General features: G+C 34.1%; 1 protein-coding gene across 1 annotated transcript; it reads left to right on the top strand.

The window, feature by feature from the left end:
* The first annotated feature begins 611 nt into the window (after nt 1-611).
* LOC132749150 (heat shock 70 kDa protein 12B-like) lies at nt 612-13,066 on the top strand. Its single transcript, XM_060738845.1, has 5 exons — nt 612-710; nt 2,264-2,572; nt 5,046-5,267; nt 5,467-5,623; nt 8,141-13,066. Exons 1-5 carry the CDS (start codon nt 636-638, stop codon nt 9,190-9,192), a joined length of 1,815 nt encoding a protein of 604 aa, XP_060594828.1. The 5' UTR covers nt 612-635; the 3' UTR covers nt 9,193-13,066.
* Nucleotides 13,067-13,208: the final 142 nt, after the last annotated feature.

Genomic DNA, 13,208 nt, shown 5'->3' with positions numbered 1-13,208 from the left:
TTTAAGTTTTGTTAGAGTTACTGCCCCTTCCTTATCATAAGTTGTAAATTGTCAACTTTTTAATGCATAGCTCACCAAGAATTGACCTGTAGTCCTGAAAGTTTACAAGAATGTTGGTCAACATGTGTAAGTTTTCAGCTCAACAAGTTTTTGTTTCTCAGCTGCAGTAATTAAAGTTCTCGATGATGGAGCTAACGGAGTACTATTGTTGACTTTGTCGAACAAAGTCGATTGGGGTACTTCATACGTTGCTGCTTCCCGAAGTGAGATTGAACTCGACATGACTGTCAAAACAATGTTGTTCTTGGCAATCTGATCGTCGGTTCTATTTCTTTTACCAATTTGGCCGCTCATATATATATAAATCACTTATCGAGTCGCGCATTTCTATTCTTATTTATTTATGATGTAATGGATTGTCCGATAGAGCCGACTTCTTAAATAATCAGACTTGACGTTTGTTAACAATCTACCAATGTAAATGTTTAATTAAGGCTCATTTGCATTAGTACCTTTTATCTACAAATGTAACCTGATTGTGGTAAAATGATATTTAAAATTATCTATTCAAATGTGAAACATACTGGCTGTTTACCAATATATGATAAAGAAAAACTGTTTGAACACGTACATTCATGGAAATCGTTTATGACATTTACCTTCCTGGTTGTTTAAAAGTGACTTTGAGACTAAGAGGATCATTTATGATGGTATGTATTTTCGTTTTAAAAACTATATCATAATTCTTTTGTTTGATTAATTCTTTGACTTATTAGTTGATAATTGCAAATTGGCTTTAACCCGGTAGCGATTAGTGTAGCCGCTTTATTAATGAAGAGGCCAGTGCTGATATTGATATTTGTGATTGGCAGATTTTCATTATAGTCGAGGTCAAATGTTTCTAAAGAGGCTGATAATACTGTAGCAATATGAGGATACATTCACATTTATTATATAGATATAACACGTGGAGCTCGTACACATTAACTTTTTGATATCCTTTTAACTCTAAGAAAAATGTGTTCTTTGGAATTCTGTCTTTTATAATCAATATAATCATTGGAGTCAAACTGAAAATGGCCCACCATTTAAATAAGTTCTACACCTTTTGCGTAATTTTGTCTTTTGGCTCGAGAACTCATCGTTTTACATGCCAGATTATGTAATTGACCTCTTCTACATGTAGACCTAAGGAAGTGTGTTTTGTACGTGACTGGGAAAAACAATGTGACGCTTAATCAAAGAGTAGACATTTCTGATCAAGTGAGAGGAACTGTTACACCAGGGATGGAGTTCATATGATAACTTTGTTCACAAATGAACAGGTCAATATGTGCGAATTAGCAAATAATTTTATTCAAAACTACCAGATTTTAAACAAGAGGTGCTGAAAAATGGACTATAAATTACTATTAGTCACATAATGCAAGATGTTAGGTAAAACTTAATCGTTAAATTTAGCACCTACAACTCATTTTTTTAGATGAAAATGACCATTTTTGACAAGTGTTTCTGTACTAAATACAAAAGTTTTCCGACGAACCTCGTGACAGTTATCACAAGAACTCCTGAAAAGTTATTATATGCGCTCCATCTCTTGTGTAACAGTTCCTCCCCTTTGCTGATATCGAGTTGTTAGAGCCGATTTGCAGTTATACGGGTAAGAGTTTGGTAAGACTTCCTACGGTCGTCTTAATAAAAACTCTTATCCATACCTATTTACAATGATATTTGGTAGTTATAATGTCACGTAAATTAAACATTTCTTAAAATGGAACTAAATTGACATTTTCTATCTGATTGTGGGATTTATGATTCTAATATTGGCTGTACTCCAATATTTCATGGCGTAAATTCATTGAAAACGAATTTGACAATTATCTTCCTGGTTATTTAAAAGGAAGGTCATTTGGCATGGTGTGTGTTTTCTACAGACAACACCGCAATTTTTCCTAATGTTTAATTAATTCTTAGACTGTTTTTGGACTATCTGAATAAAACATTGTTTTTCATGTATTAAAGGAAGGATTACTGCATACATGCGTGAATTGATTTTAGTGTTTTTCAGGATCATTGAGATCATTAATTCTCTTGAAGGTTATCACATTTCCTAAAATATTTAGTTGTTCCGTGATTTCAACGTCTTATTTCGGTGATTTACATTAGCTTTACAAGTGTACTGTATCTTAACAAGAATACATATTTCAACACAATTTGTTGGCTTAGATATTTCTTTTACATCTTTGTATGTTGTTTCCCTAAGGCTACAAGAGACTTGCTCGTCGGAGCAATAGACTTCGGCACAACATATTCTGGCTGGGCTTTCTCCTTCCTGCATGATTTTCAGACGGATCCGACAAGAGCGTCGGTCAAACAATGGCACTCAGGGTCTGGGATTCTGGTAACAGAAAAAGCACCCACGTGTTTGTTGATAAAGTCAGATGGAAAGACACTTGAAGCTTTTGGATATGATGCTGAAAACCAATACAGAGAACTTACCGACACAGGAGCCCACAAAGAATATTATTACTTTAGAAGATTTAAAATGGCACTCAACAAGAAACTTGGTGAGGTAAGCATTGGTCATGATTTTCTAGTACCAAAGGTAATACATAAGTCTTATAATTAATGTCCAGTGTCCATAAGAGTATTATTAAACCACAATCCACAAATTTAATATAAACCTCAGTAATTTATGAACTCAAATTTTGCAGATAAATTTGAAATGCATGTCCTTCAACATATAAATTGAACAGTTGTCAGCATAAAACAAGCATAAGATAGCTCATCTAGGTAATTGATTGAGAATCTAATAAGTTCTTTAGTTTGATATAACTATGCGTTCATTGAATGTCGCATTTCACTCTTAATCTTCCTTTTCATGTTTTATAGATTAACTAGTGCGGTGTTCCGTTTGGACACTCGTGATTTTATATTTCGTTCCTACCGGCGTTGCACGATGGAACGATGGTGAAAACGCGATGGTTCGTTGACACGATGATGAAAACACGATGGTACGATGGTGCAAACACGATGGTACGATGGTGAAATCGCGATGTCACGATGGTACGATGGTGAAAACGCGATGTTATATCGCGTTTTCACCATCGTACCATCGCGCCATCGTTTTTTCAACATCATACAATCGCGCTTTTAACATCGAGCCATCGCGTTTTCACCATCGTACCATCGCGCTTTCACCATCGTGCCATCGCTTTTTCGTCAGCGTACAATCGCGCTTTCACCATCGTACCATCGCGTTTTCACCATCGTGCCATCGCGCTCTCACCATCGTACCATCACACCATCGTTTTTTATCATCGTGCCATCGCGTTTCCACCATCTTAACATCGCGTTTTCACCATCGTGCCATCATCTTTTCACCATCGTGCCACCGCGCCATCGTACCATCGCCTTTCGGTCAGTATGACCAGTACACATACAGAAAGATTTCAGATTCTGATACGGCAGATAGTAAAACAAGTTTAGAATACTTACTTATTAATTCATTTGAGTTATATATAATAAAACCTGTTGTCTTTATATTAAATTTTTCATATATGTTATTATCCTGTATATAGATCAAAAACTATTTAATATATGCTTATACATGTATATGCTAAATATATGTTTGCATTTTTTCTTTTGCTGTATTGAAGATATCAACTTGAAATTACAGTGCACAAGGATGACAAATTTATTTTCTTAAATTTTTGAGCGATTGCCCTTTGTTATTTTCCATGTTTAAAATACTAAGATCTCAAAGATGCGAAAATAGAATGGGTGCGGGTTTAATAATAAGGAGGCATGCATTGATGATGTACCATTGCGCATGACCACCGGAAGACGATGGCACGATGGTGAAAACGCGATGGTAAGATGTAGCAAACGCAATGGCACGATGGTGAAAACGCGATGATACGGTGGTGAAAACGCGATGGTACGATGGTGAAAACGCAATGGTGCGATAGTGAAAACGCGATCGTGCGATGGTGAAAGCGCGATGGCAAGATGGTGAAAACGCGATGATACGATGATGAAAACGCGATGGTACGATGGTGAAAGCGCGATGGTACGATGGTGAAAGCGCGACGTAACATCGCGTTTCACCATCGTGCTATCGCGCCAACGCGATTTCACCATCGTACCATCGCGTTTTCATCATCGTACCATCGTGTTTTCACCATCGTTCCATCGTGCTATCGCGTTTTCACCATCGTACCATCGTGCATCGCTGGTACAGACAGTGAGACTAAATAAAAAAAATCACGATTGTCCAAACGGATTACAGTATTCATTAGTAGGTTGCAGTAATTGCCTATTTTATGTTAACGTAAACAACAGTACAATTACTATATGTACAGCATTGACTGAATTAAAGATTTTGTTGTTTGGGTAAATCTTTTTATTCAAACCATTTTCTATCAAACTAGAGTTTTTGAATCAAAAATTCAACAAAAAGTTGTTTTAATGTTTTATGTTTTTAAAGTTGATGACATTTTTCGCAAATGGGATCAGTATACAGATGTTATCACACACACATTTTACGTGCCAAAACAGATTCTTGCATATCAGACAGGATTATCTAACGTTTACACCGGTCCTCTCCCCTCCCCATGACAGACAAAGAAGCGCGCTTTAAATGACGTCATTCTCGGGTGCCTTTTATGAATGAATTACGTTCTCAGAATGACGTCATTTTGACGTTATGAATGGATTTGTGAATTCATACTACTATAAGAAAAGGGCGTTACGGCCGTGAGCTTGATAATCCGGTCTGTATCTACAGTCGGTGTTTACAAGATCCCTATAATCTTCTATACATCAGCCTTTATTAAAGCATTAAATTCATTCTTCACATTAGATATTAATATTGGAACAATAACGATGATTTAAATCATTGGAACTATAGGCCTACAGGCGAGTGGAACTGCAACTATGTTACAATGTTACATGTTATGTTCACTGAATATGGCCCACACATATGGTTTTCGGACTTATTGAGGGAAATTCAATGTTAAAGAGATTTCATTTTTATACACCAGAATCTGGACCGTAAAATGACCATAGAAGATGAAATGGGAAAATCGATGAATGCGTTAAACGTGTTTGCCATGGCAATAGAATTCTTAGTTGGGGATATGATGAAGAATGTAAAAGATAAACTAACATCCGCTATTGGAAAAGATGAAGTCCACTGGATACTTACTGTCCCAGCAATATGGACAGATGCTGCCAAACAATTTATGAGAGAAGCGGCTGTACAGGTTATATTTCTCTACCGTATTAAAATTTTTGTTATGCGTACAATCTCGAATGTAAACAAATGTATAATTGTTACCTTTCCTTTTCAATTACACTTTTTGCTGTTTGATTATGTGATTTATATTTAAATGCATTATAAAATATATCGATAGTATCATTTTGAATATTATTGAAATAACACACAACAAAATATCATTAAAGGCTGGCCTTTTAACAAGTAACTTGACGATTGCACTTGAACCAGAAGCAGCATCGATATTCTGCCGCCATCTATCGGTGGACACAACCATTTCTGGTGGAAACACTTCAATAGCGAAGATGCCTGTCGGTACTAGATACATGGTTCTCGATGCAGGAGGTATGGTAATTAATGTTAATATTGATCGAAACATCAGATCCCGTCAATTTACAATAAATGATTTTTATCTTGTGTTTTGCACTGAATTTTTATTCTATCTAGTTTGTTTTATGAAATTCACAGTTTGTACTACATGTACAATGATTCCTTAACTAGATCAACAATGATTCTTGGCCGATGTTAATAATTCCAAATTTATGTTCCATTACTTACTTTTTTACTGTATGTTTTTATAATGATCATTGCTTACCATTTTCACAGAAGTCAAACTGCTCACTCATTTATTCTTTATTCTTTCATGACGAATTCCAGTTAAATGTAGTAATATATACTGTTAGCTAGTTTAAAATTTTATACATTTTGCGCATGCTCAGTAACATGTCTAGCCAGCGTCTCCATGTTAGGGATTTTAGGATAATTAATTTACATCTTGTGTTATATCACTATTTTTTGAAGCCTACTTGATTATTATAACTCCCGACAACAAAACAAATATATCATACAATAATAAAATACTGATGTTTTAATATTTCGTTATATGTGTATAATTGTCAAGCTTGGCATGATAATATAACAATGTTATCATATAACTGATAAAACTTGTTAAAATACATATTAAGGTTTAAAAGAATTTACACAAAAGCAATGGAATCGAACTAGTTAATATATAAAACAAACGAGATCTGAGGGTTTATTGGGCAAACAACAATATTCGTAAAACCTAAATCATTTGTAATGAGGGAACGTTAATAACTAATTTTACATCGAAAACAAAAAAGACAAAAGTTGTAATTTGAAAAATTAGGTTGTATTGCGAAATCAGTTTCACTTGGGCTGTAAAAGCTATATGTTTCATATATGCAAAACCGTCTAATTACCTCATTATTTTCATATTTCATAACTCGTTTAGGTTTAAAAAAAAACCAGCACGTTTGTGTCAAGTTGAATGGTTAATAATGATGTATCTACCTTTATTCTTCTTTACGAGGAGTGTTCAAATAAAAATGCATCTAATTAAATAAATTTTTATTCTTCATAGGTTTAACTTAAGTTTTAATCATCTCCAACAGAAATACAATATACAAGGTTTCAGTCTCCGCTTTGAAGGCATTTTCGAAGTCTTTTAGGTATACTATGAAAACACTGGAATATTGCAGAACAGATGTATTTGCACTGAAGAAATGTTTAGTCTGAAATGTATTTTTTAGCTTTGGAAACAAAAAGAAGTCACAATGGGCAAGGTCAGACGAATAATGAGGATTGGGGGGGGGGGCAAAACGACTGTTTTCTGCAGAATGTCTTACACTAAAGACGCCTTGTGCGGTGATACATTATTATACAGCAATCTAACATTGGCCAAACCTGTTGCTGGTTTTCGAAAGTATTTGTTTAATTTTCGATGACCCTTTGTCTTGCAAAATATTGCATGAACAGATTCGTCTTTAAAAACAGCAACCTGAATGGCAGGACCTTTAGTTGTCAAGAAAATGACATTCACTACCTTCTTTTTACTGATGGTCCCTTTTGCAAGGCATGGTCTGTTGCCAGACTTTGAAGCCTAAATCTTGTTTTGGTGTTTGGCTCATAAGAATGAACCCATATTTCGTTACAAGTGAGACATTTGCAAAAGACCGTGCATTATAGTTTTGATACTTTTGGCAACAACTTAGTGCATTGAATTCGATCCTTTTCTGTACATCCGTCAGCAAATGGGGAATTCATCTAGCACATATAATTCTCATTATATAATTTTCTAATCACGTTTGATAAATGGTATCAGCTGCCCCGAATGATATCCCAGCGATACTAGCTTTTTGCCTTTAAGTGTATCTTGCATCGTTATGTACTATATCTTTCACTTTAACAACCCTCTTGACAGACGTTGCTGTTTAAGGCTGACGGCCATGAGGTGCATCTTTAGCCGAAATCAACGCTTACTTGAATTTATCAAACCAACGAATAACTGAAGAAAAAAGACATTTCATTTTGGCCAGAACAAATTTAAAAAAAAATGTCTTTACAATCTTTGCAAAGGAGACAACGATTCGTAATTGAAGACCGTAATTTAATGGCATTCTCTGATCTACTAAACATTATTGTATTAAAGTATTAGGGTAGACCATGTATAGTGAGATATAAACCCAGTTAACGTAAACAGATTTTAATGAATAGGGTGACATGTAACCGACAACCTTCATTTACTCGTGTTTTTCGCAATGTTGAATGATATAACATTCTAGATGCTTTTATATTTGAGCACTCTTCGTATTTTCATATTTTCAAAAACATATATTTATGATTTGGTTTTAAGTAATTAAAATCATCATATGAATTATTGAAGAATCAAAAAAAAATACTATAAGGATGATGGTTGTAATTTAAAAAAACTAATGATATTTTTTTTGACAATTTGCAAACGTTTTGTATTTCTAATTCTGATTTGGTAGAGTAATTTCAAAAAATGTTTCCAACAGATATTACTGACTTATTTTTTCTTATTCATTCTCCTCTTTTTAGGCGGAACAATAGATATAACGGTACACGAGGTTGTCAGTGAGAACAGCGTTAAAGAGATCCAGTCCGCAAGTGGTGGTGGATGGGGAGGAATGCTTGTTGATAAAGCGTTTGAAAACCTTCTCATTGACCTAGCTGGGCAAAAGGTTTATGACGTTTTTAAACGAACAGAGACAGAGGACTGGCTTGACCTCTGGCGAGATTTTGAAGTGAAAAAGCGAGCTGTTGCACCGGAAAAGACTGCTCGTGTAAATATGAAATTTCCTCTTTCGTTCAGCAACACATTTGAAAGAGTCACTAAAGGAAAGCTATTGGATGCCATTGAAGCTTCAAAGTATGCAAGTGATATTGAGTTTGGCGGAGACAAGATGAAAATGTCCGCCAGTCTCTTCAAGAGCCTTTTCGAGCATTCTATAGGAAAAACTATCGGGCATGTCACAAGCCTTCTTCGAGATGAAAACGTAAGGAAGATAACATCCATTTTGATGGTCGGCGGTTTTTCTGAGTCTCCTATGCTTCAACAAGCAGTAAGAGAAGCGTTCCCAGGGATAGACGTTGTAATACCCCTCGGTGCATCGTCTACTATTCTAAGAGGAGCTCTTGTTTATGGGCACAGTCCGATATCTATTAGAGAGAGGGTCTTGAAATATACATACGGAGTTGGAACTACAAGCAAATTTAGAGAGGGAATTGATCCTGAGCATCTTCAAACTACTACCGCTACTGGCAAAAGATGCCGCACATTTAGCAAACACGTAGAAAGAGGTCAAACCGTGAAATGTAATGAGAAACAAGTAGAAAAGGGTTATAGAACATCTCATAAGTTTCAGAAGAAAATACGATTCCCTATTTACGCTTCTGAAGACATTGATATAAGATATATAGATGAATGTATATATATTGGAGAGATCGAACTCCAGTTAAAGGATCCAGACGAACTCCCTGGCAGACGAGTTGTCGTCTCCATGACATTCAGTGGAACTGAAATTGTCGTCAAAGCTGTCGATGAGAAAACCGGAGAAGACACATGCGTTTTTGTTAATCTTCTGGGATAGAGTAGTTTTTGAGAGCACTTACAATGTTAAAAGTGCTGCACTTTGACTTGACAACAGACCGTGCGAAATTTTATTTTTAAGTCATACATTGTATGTAAATAACATCACGTTTAGAAATAAAAATAACCATATTTGGTGTATGAAAGTAAAAATACATTAAGGTAAAAGTTCGTGTTAATACTGGTATTGCTTTTTGTAAACACAATGTGCACAATTATTAAAATTCAGCACATGGACATGCATGTAGATGTTTGCAATGATTCATTCAAATGTATTTGTAAACATTAACATTAATGTGTAAATCAATAAGATTATATTCTCATTCTTTAGAACCATTGATCATCGACTGTTCCGGCCGTTTGTTTTGCACAAAAGCTTACGTTGTGAGAAAATGATGTGTAAGCCTTGTGAACGGTTGATAAAAACATAAAATTTGTTATATTTTCTCTTCCCCAGGGATCAAGTTTATTAATGTCGACGTGAAAATAACACATTGTAAGGTTTGAACATGTCTGGAAGTTTACAGCTCTATGTAAGACGTTTTATGAATGGTTATCAAAAGTATTAATAAACAACGTATCAAACAAGAATGTGACAAAGGAGGACAAAGCTAAGTCCAGAACAGTGATATAAAATTGGTCAAACAAAATGTGACATAAATGCTCGGATATATATTTGCTAAATGTAACATAATATGCCTTTTAATTAACGTGAAGAAACAAATAAACATTCAGTATGACCCATGTGTCACATGAATTGTCTCAATAGGAGGATGGTGGGGAAGAAAGAGGAAAGAGCGAACACTTTTCAGTAAATGAGCGGTTTTTTGTAGTATAGCAGCTTACCGATGTCGGACGATTTATTATGTACTATTTATTGATGGTAAAGAAAGACATTTTAACTTAATGCGCATTATTTTGCTAAAAGTAATAACACTTTTTTGTTGTTAATAAAAAGGGAATAATAGCATAAGAGTAATAACTTTAATCATCTATTGAGTACTTACTTTAATCATACACTTTCTGTCTTTAGATTGTTTTTTTTCTATTCTAGAAATTTCAACGATCAATATAAGGTTAATGTCATCCAATTAAAGTAACGTGAGTTTGTTCTACTATTTAGTTATTTTAAAGTAAACATAAATTTATCGTGTTCTAACTGCAGTTGCTTTTCCATCTGATTACAAAACCCGAATTGAAATGCAAGGTCTTCTTTAACGTTGTTTTCCCCCTTTTGAATTTCTCATCTTTAGCTTACGAAAAATCAATTGCAATACTGTTAAAGTTCAAATCATACGAACTATTGGTTGTATGTTATCCTGTTACTTACCATTTTGTAATCAAATTATACATTTGTAGGAGATATGAAAAGCACCTTATTTTAGTTTTATTAAGTATTGATTTTTTATGTGCGTGATATGTTACACTGTTATTGTTTATAAATGTCAGATTACATGTTTATTATAAATACAGTGTATTACTTTCGTAGCTTTCTTAATATTAAAAATTAGTTAAGCTATATTATTTCCTTTATTATACTCTTATATGTTTGATTACAACATTTATGCACATATTTACCAAATCTGAGTGATGTTAACTCTGTGTTGTCTGGCATGCATTTACCATCTATATAGTATTTGAGCTGTAACATAAATACAATGTAAATGCTTGTAAGTAGAAGTAGACAATAATTAGTATTATGTACAGACTTGTATGATACGTATGTGGTGTGCAATAGAAAAGGGAGGTATATCTGCAGCACATATATAAAATATGATAAACAAGATCATCAAGAAAAGGCGGCGTTCAATGAACGACAATCTTTAGTACTTAATTCCTTTAAGAATGACTATATATGCCTTGTTTTTTATATGTACTAAATCTTTATGTATATGTATAAATGAGCTTATAATATAGAATTAACAGTTATTCTTTACATAAATTTTACACATCATTGTTAATAATAACTACTTCGTCCGAAACCTGGGGTGTATGTTAACTAGCTAGAAGGAGTTTAACTAGATTTGAGTATAGCTTTGTACTTTTTGGTGTCTAAATTAAAATTTATTCAATCATATTATTTTACTATTGTTCTATTTGTGAGTTTTATAACAAATTAGTTTTGTTCTAATATCTCTAGTTCAATATGTAGGTTAACTATGTGTTACTCCCAAGTGTGTACTCTATGTTATAGATTTTACGTCATATGAACTTTAAGTGAAAAATGTTCTTTTAATGTTTTCGTTGATGTAGACTATCAAATTTGCAAAAGATAATGTATTTGATCTAGATAATTCGAGTTCCTTTTTGTGTCGCTTTGAAAAAGGCGACATATAGGGGTTACTTTTGTCGGCGGTATCGGCGTCTTCGTCGTTGTCGGCGTCCCCTTAAGCTTCTCCGGAGCATAAGTCAGTCATTATAAGTCGGATTGATGCATGCTACTTATAATGACACGAAGTGCAGTGCACAAGAACTGGTACTCTGCACTTTATTAAGTTTTGAGTTATTGCCCTTTGTTAATTTTCAAACCTTATTTTTGTCCGGGTCATTTCTCCTAATCTATAAAAGCTATGGACTTGCAACTTCATAGGATTATAGATCTCATTTAGAAGAATTGCAGTGCACAAGAACCGGTACTTTGCATTTCTTATTATTTGAGTTATTGCCCTTTGTTAATTTTCATATTTTATTTTTGTCCAGGTCATTTCTCCTAAAGTATAAAAGCTATGAACAAAAACTTCAATGGATGATAGATCTCTTTAAGAAGAAGTGCAATGTACAAGAACCGGTTCACTTCATTTCTTATTTTTTGAGTTATTGTCCTTTCTTTATTTTCATACTTTATTTTTGTCAAGGCCATTTCTCCTAAAGTAAAAAAAGCTATGGACATGAAACTTCATAGGATGATAGATCTCATTAAGAAGAAGTGCTGTTCACAAGAACCGGTACTCTGTATTTCTTTAATGAATTATTACCCTTTCTAAATTTTCATACTTTATTTTTTTCCAGGCCACTTCTCCTAAAGTATAAATGCTATGGTCTTAAAACTTCATAGGATGATAGATCTCATTAAGGAAAAGTGCAGTGTACAAGACCCGGTACTCTGCACTCCTTATTTTAGAGTTATTACCCTTTATTTATTTTCATACTTTATTTTTGTCCAGGCCATTTCTCATGAATTAGACTTGAAACTTCATAGGATGATAGATCTTATTGATAAGACGTGCATTGCACAGAAACTGCTGCTCTGCATTTCTTATTTTTTGAGTTATTGACCTTTGTTAATTTTCATATTTCATTTTTCCTGGCCATTTCTTACTATTATGATATTGTTCACAAGGCGACACATCCGACTCGCGGAGTTCTAGTTTGGAACTCGGTCTTTCAATGCGCATTTTTTTATTGGTTTACGCCAGTGTGGCACCTCGAAGATTCATTCTTTGATTCAAACAGTAACTTTTAAATAGTGTTGCATTGCTTTGGCGAAATGTACTTCGTGCCATGAGGAATTAAATACTAGTATGTTTCATGAAAGAACGTCTATCAACTCAATATAATTTTGAATTCATGAATTTTATTATTATTATTCAATATTGGCTCAATCACATTTGCGAAGCCTCTGGCGTCAGCACCTTGTCGATGACTCGATCGCATTTATATAAATGTAAGTAATTTATTGTTAACAAAGCTCTTAGATTTATTTTTTGTGATGAGCCAGAAGTGATGTTGGCACAATGCTACATGCACGATTAAGAAGGCTAACATTAACTTTATGGAAGAGAAACCACTTAAGGTGTGTCTCCTTGTGAAAGAAAATGCTCGAGTTGATATTTGGTTAAAGTTCTAGCAATATTATATGCATTGAGGTATTTCTTATTAAAATTGCATCCAAAATGATGAGAAAATTGTTCTACGTGACTAAGCATTCTTGATTTTTAGAAAGCAAGCATGTTCTTTTAAACCGGATATTTTTAGAAACTGTGTTAACCTTTTACAGCGTTATTTTCCTCGAGGACG

The sequence above is a fragment of the Ruditapes philippinarum genome, unplaced genomic scaffold (assembly GCF_026571515.1).
Source record: "Ruditapes philippinarum isolate M1 unplaced genomic scaffold, ASM2657151v2 ctg4134_1_1_1_1, whole genome shotgun sequence".
In the NCBI taxonomy this organism is placed as follows: Eukaryota; Metazoa; Mollusca; class Bivalvia; order Venerida; family Veneridae; genus Ruditapes; species Ruditapes philippinarum.
The sequence above is the reverse complement of the archived record's forward strand: the minus strand, read 5'-3'. Positions and strand labels throughout refer to the sequence as shown.

Excerpts from the sequence above, each read along its gene's own strand:
- LOC132749150 (XM_060738845.1), top strand. The coding sequence starts at position 636 with ATGGAAATCGTTTATGACATTTACCTTCCTGGTTGTTTAAAAGTGACT. Across the intron at positions 2,573-5,045 it reads TCAACAAGAAACTTGGTGAG|AATCTGGACCGTAAAATGAC; the intron begins GTAAGCATTGGT and ends TTTATACACCAG. Across the intron at positions 5,624-8,140 it reads CATGGTTCTCGATGCAGGAG|GCGGAACAATAGATATAACG; the intron begins GTATGGTAATTA and ends TCCTCTTTTTAG.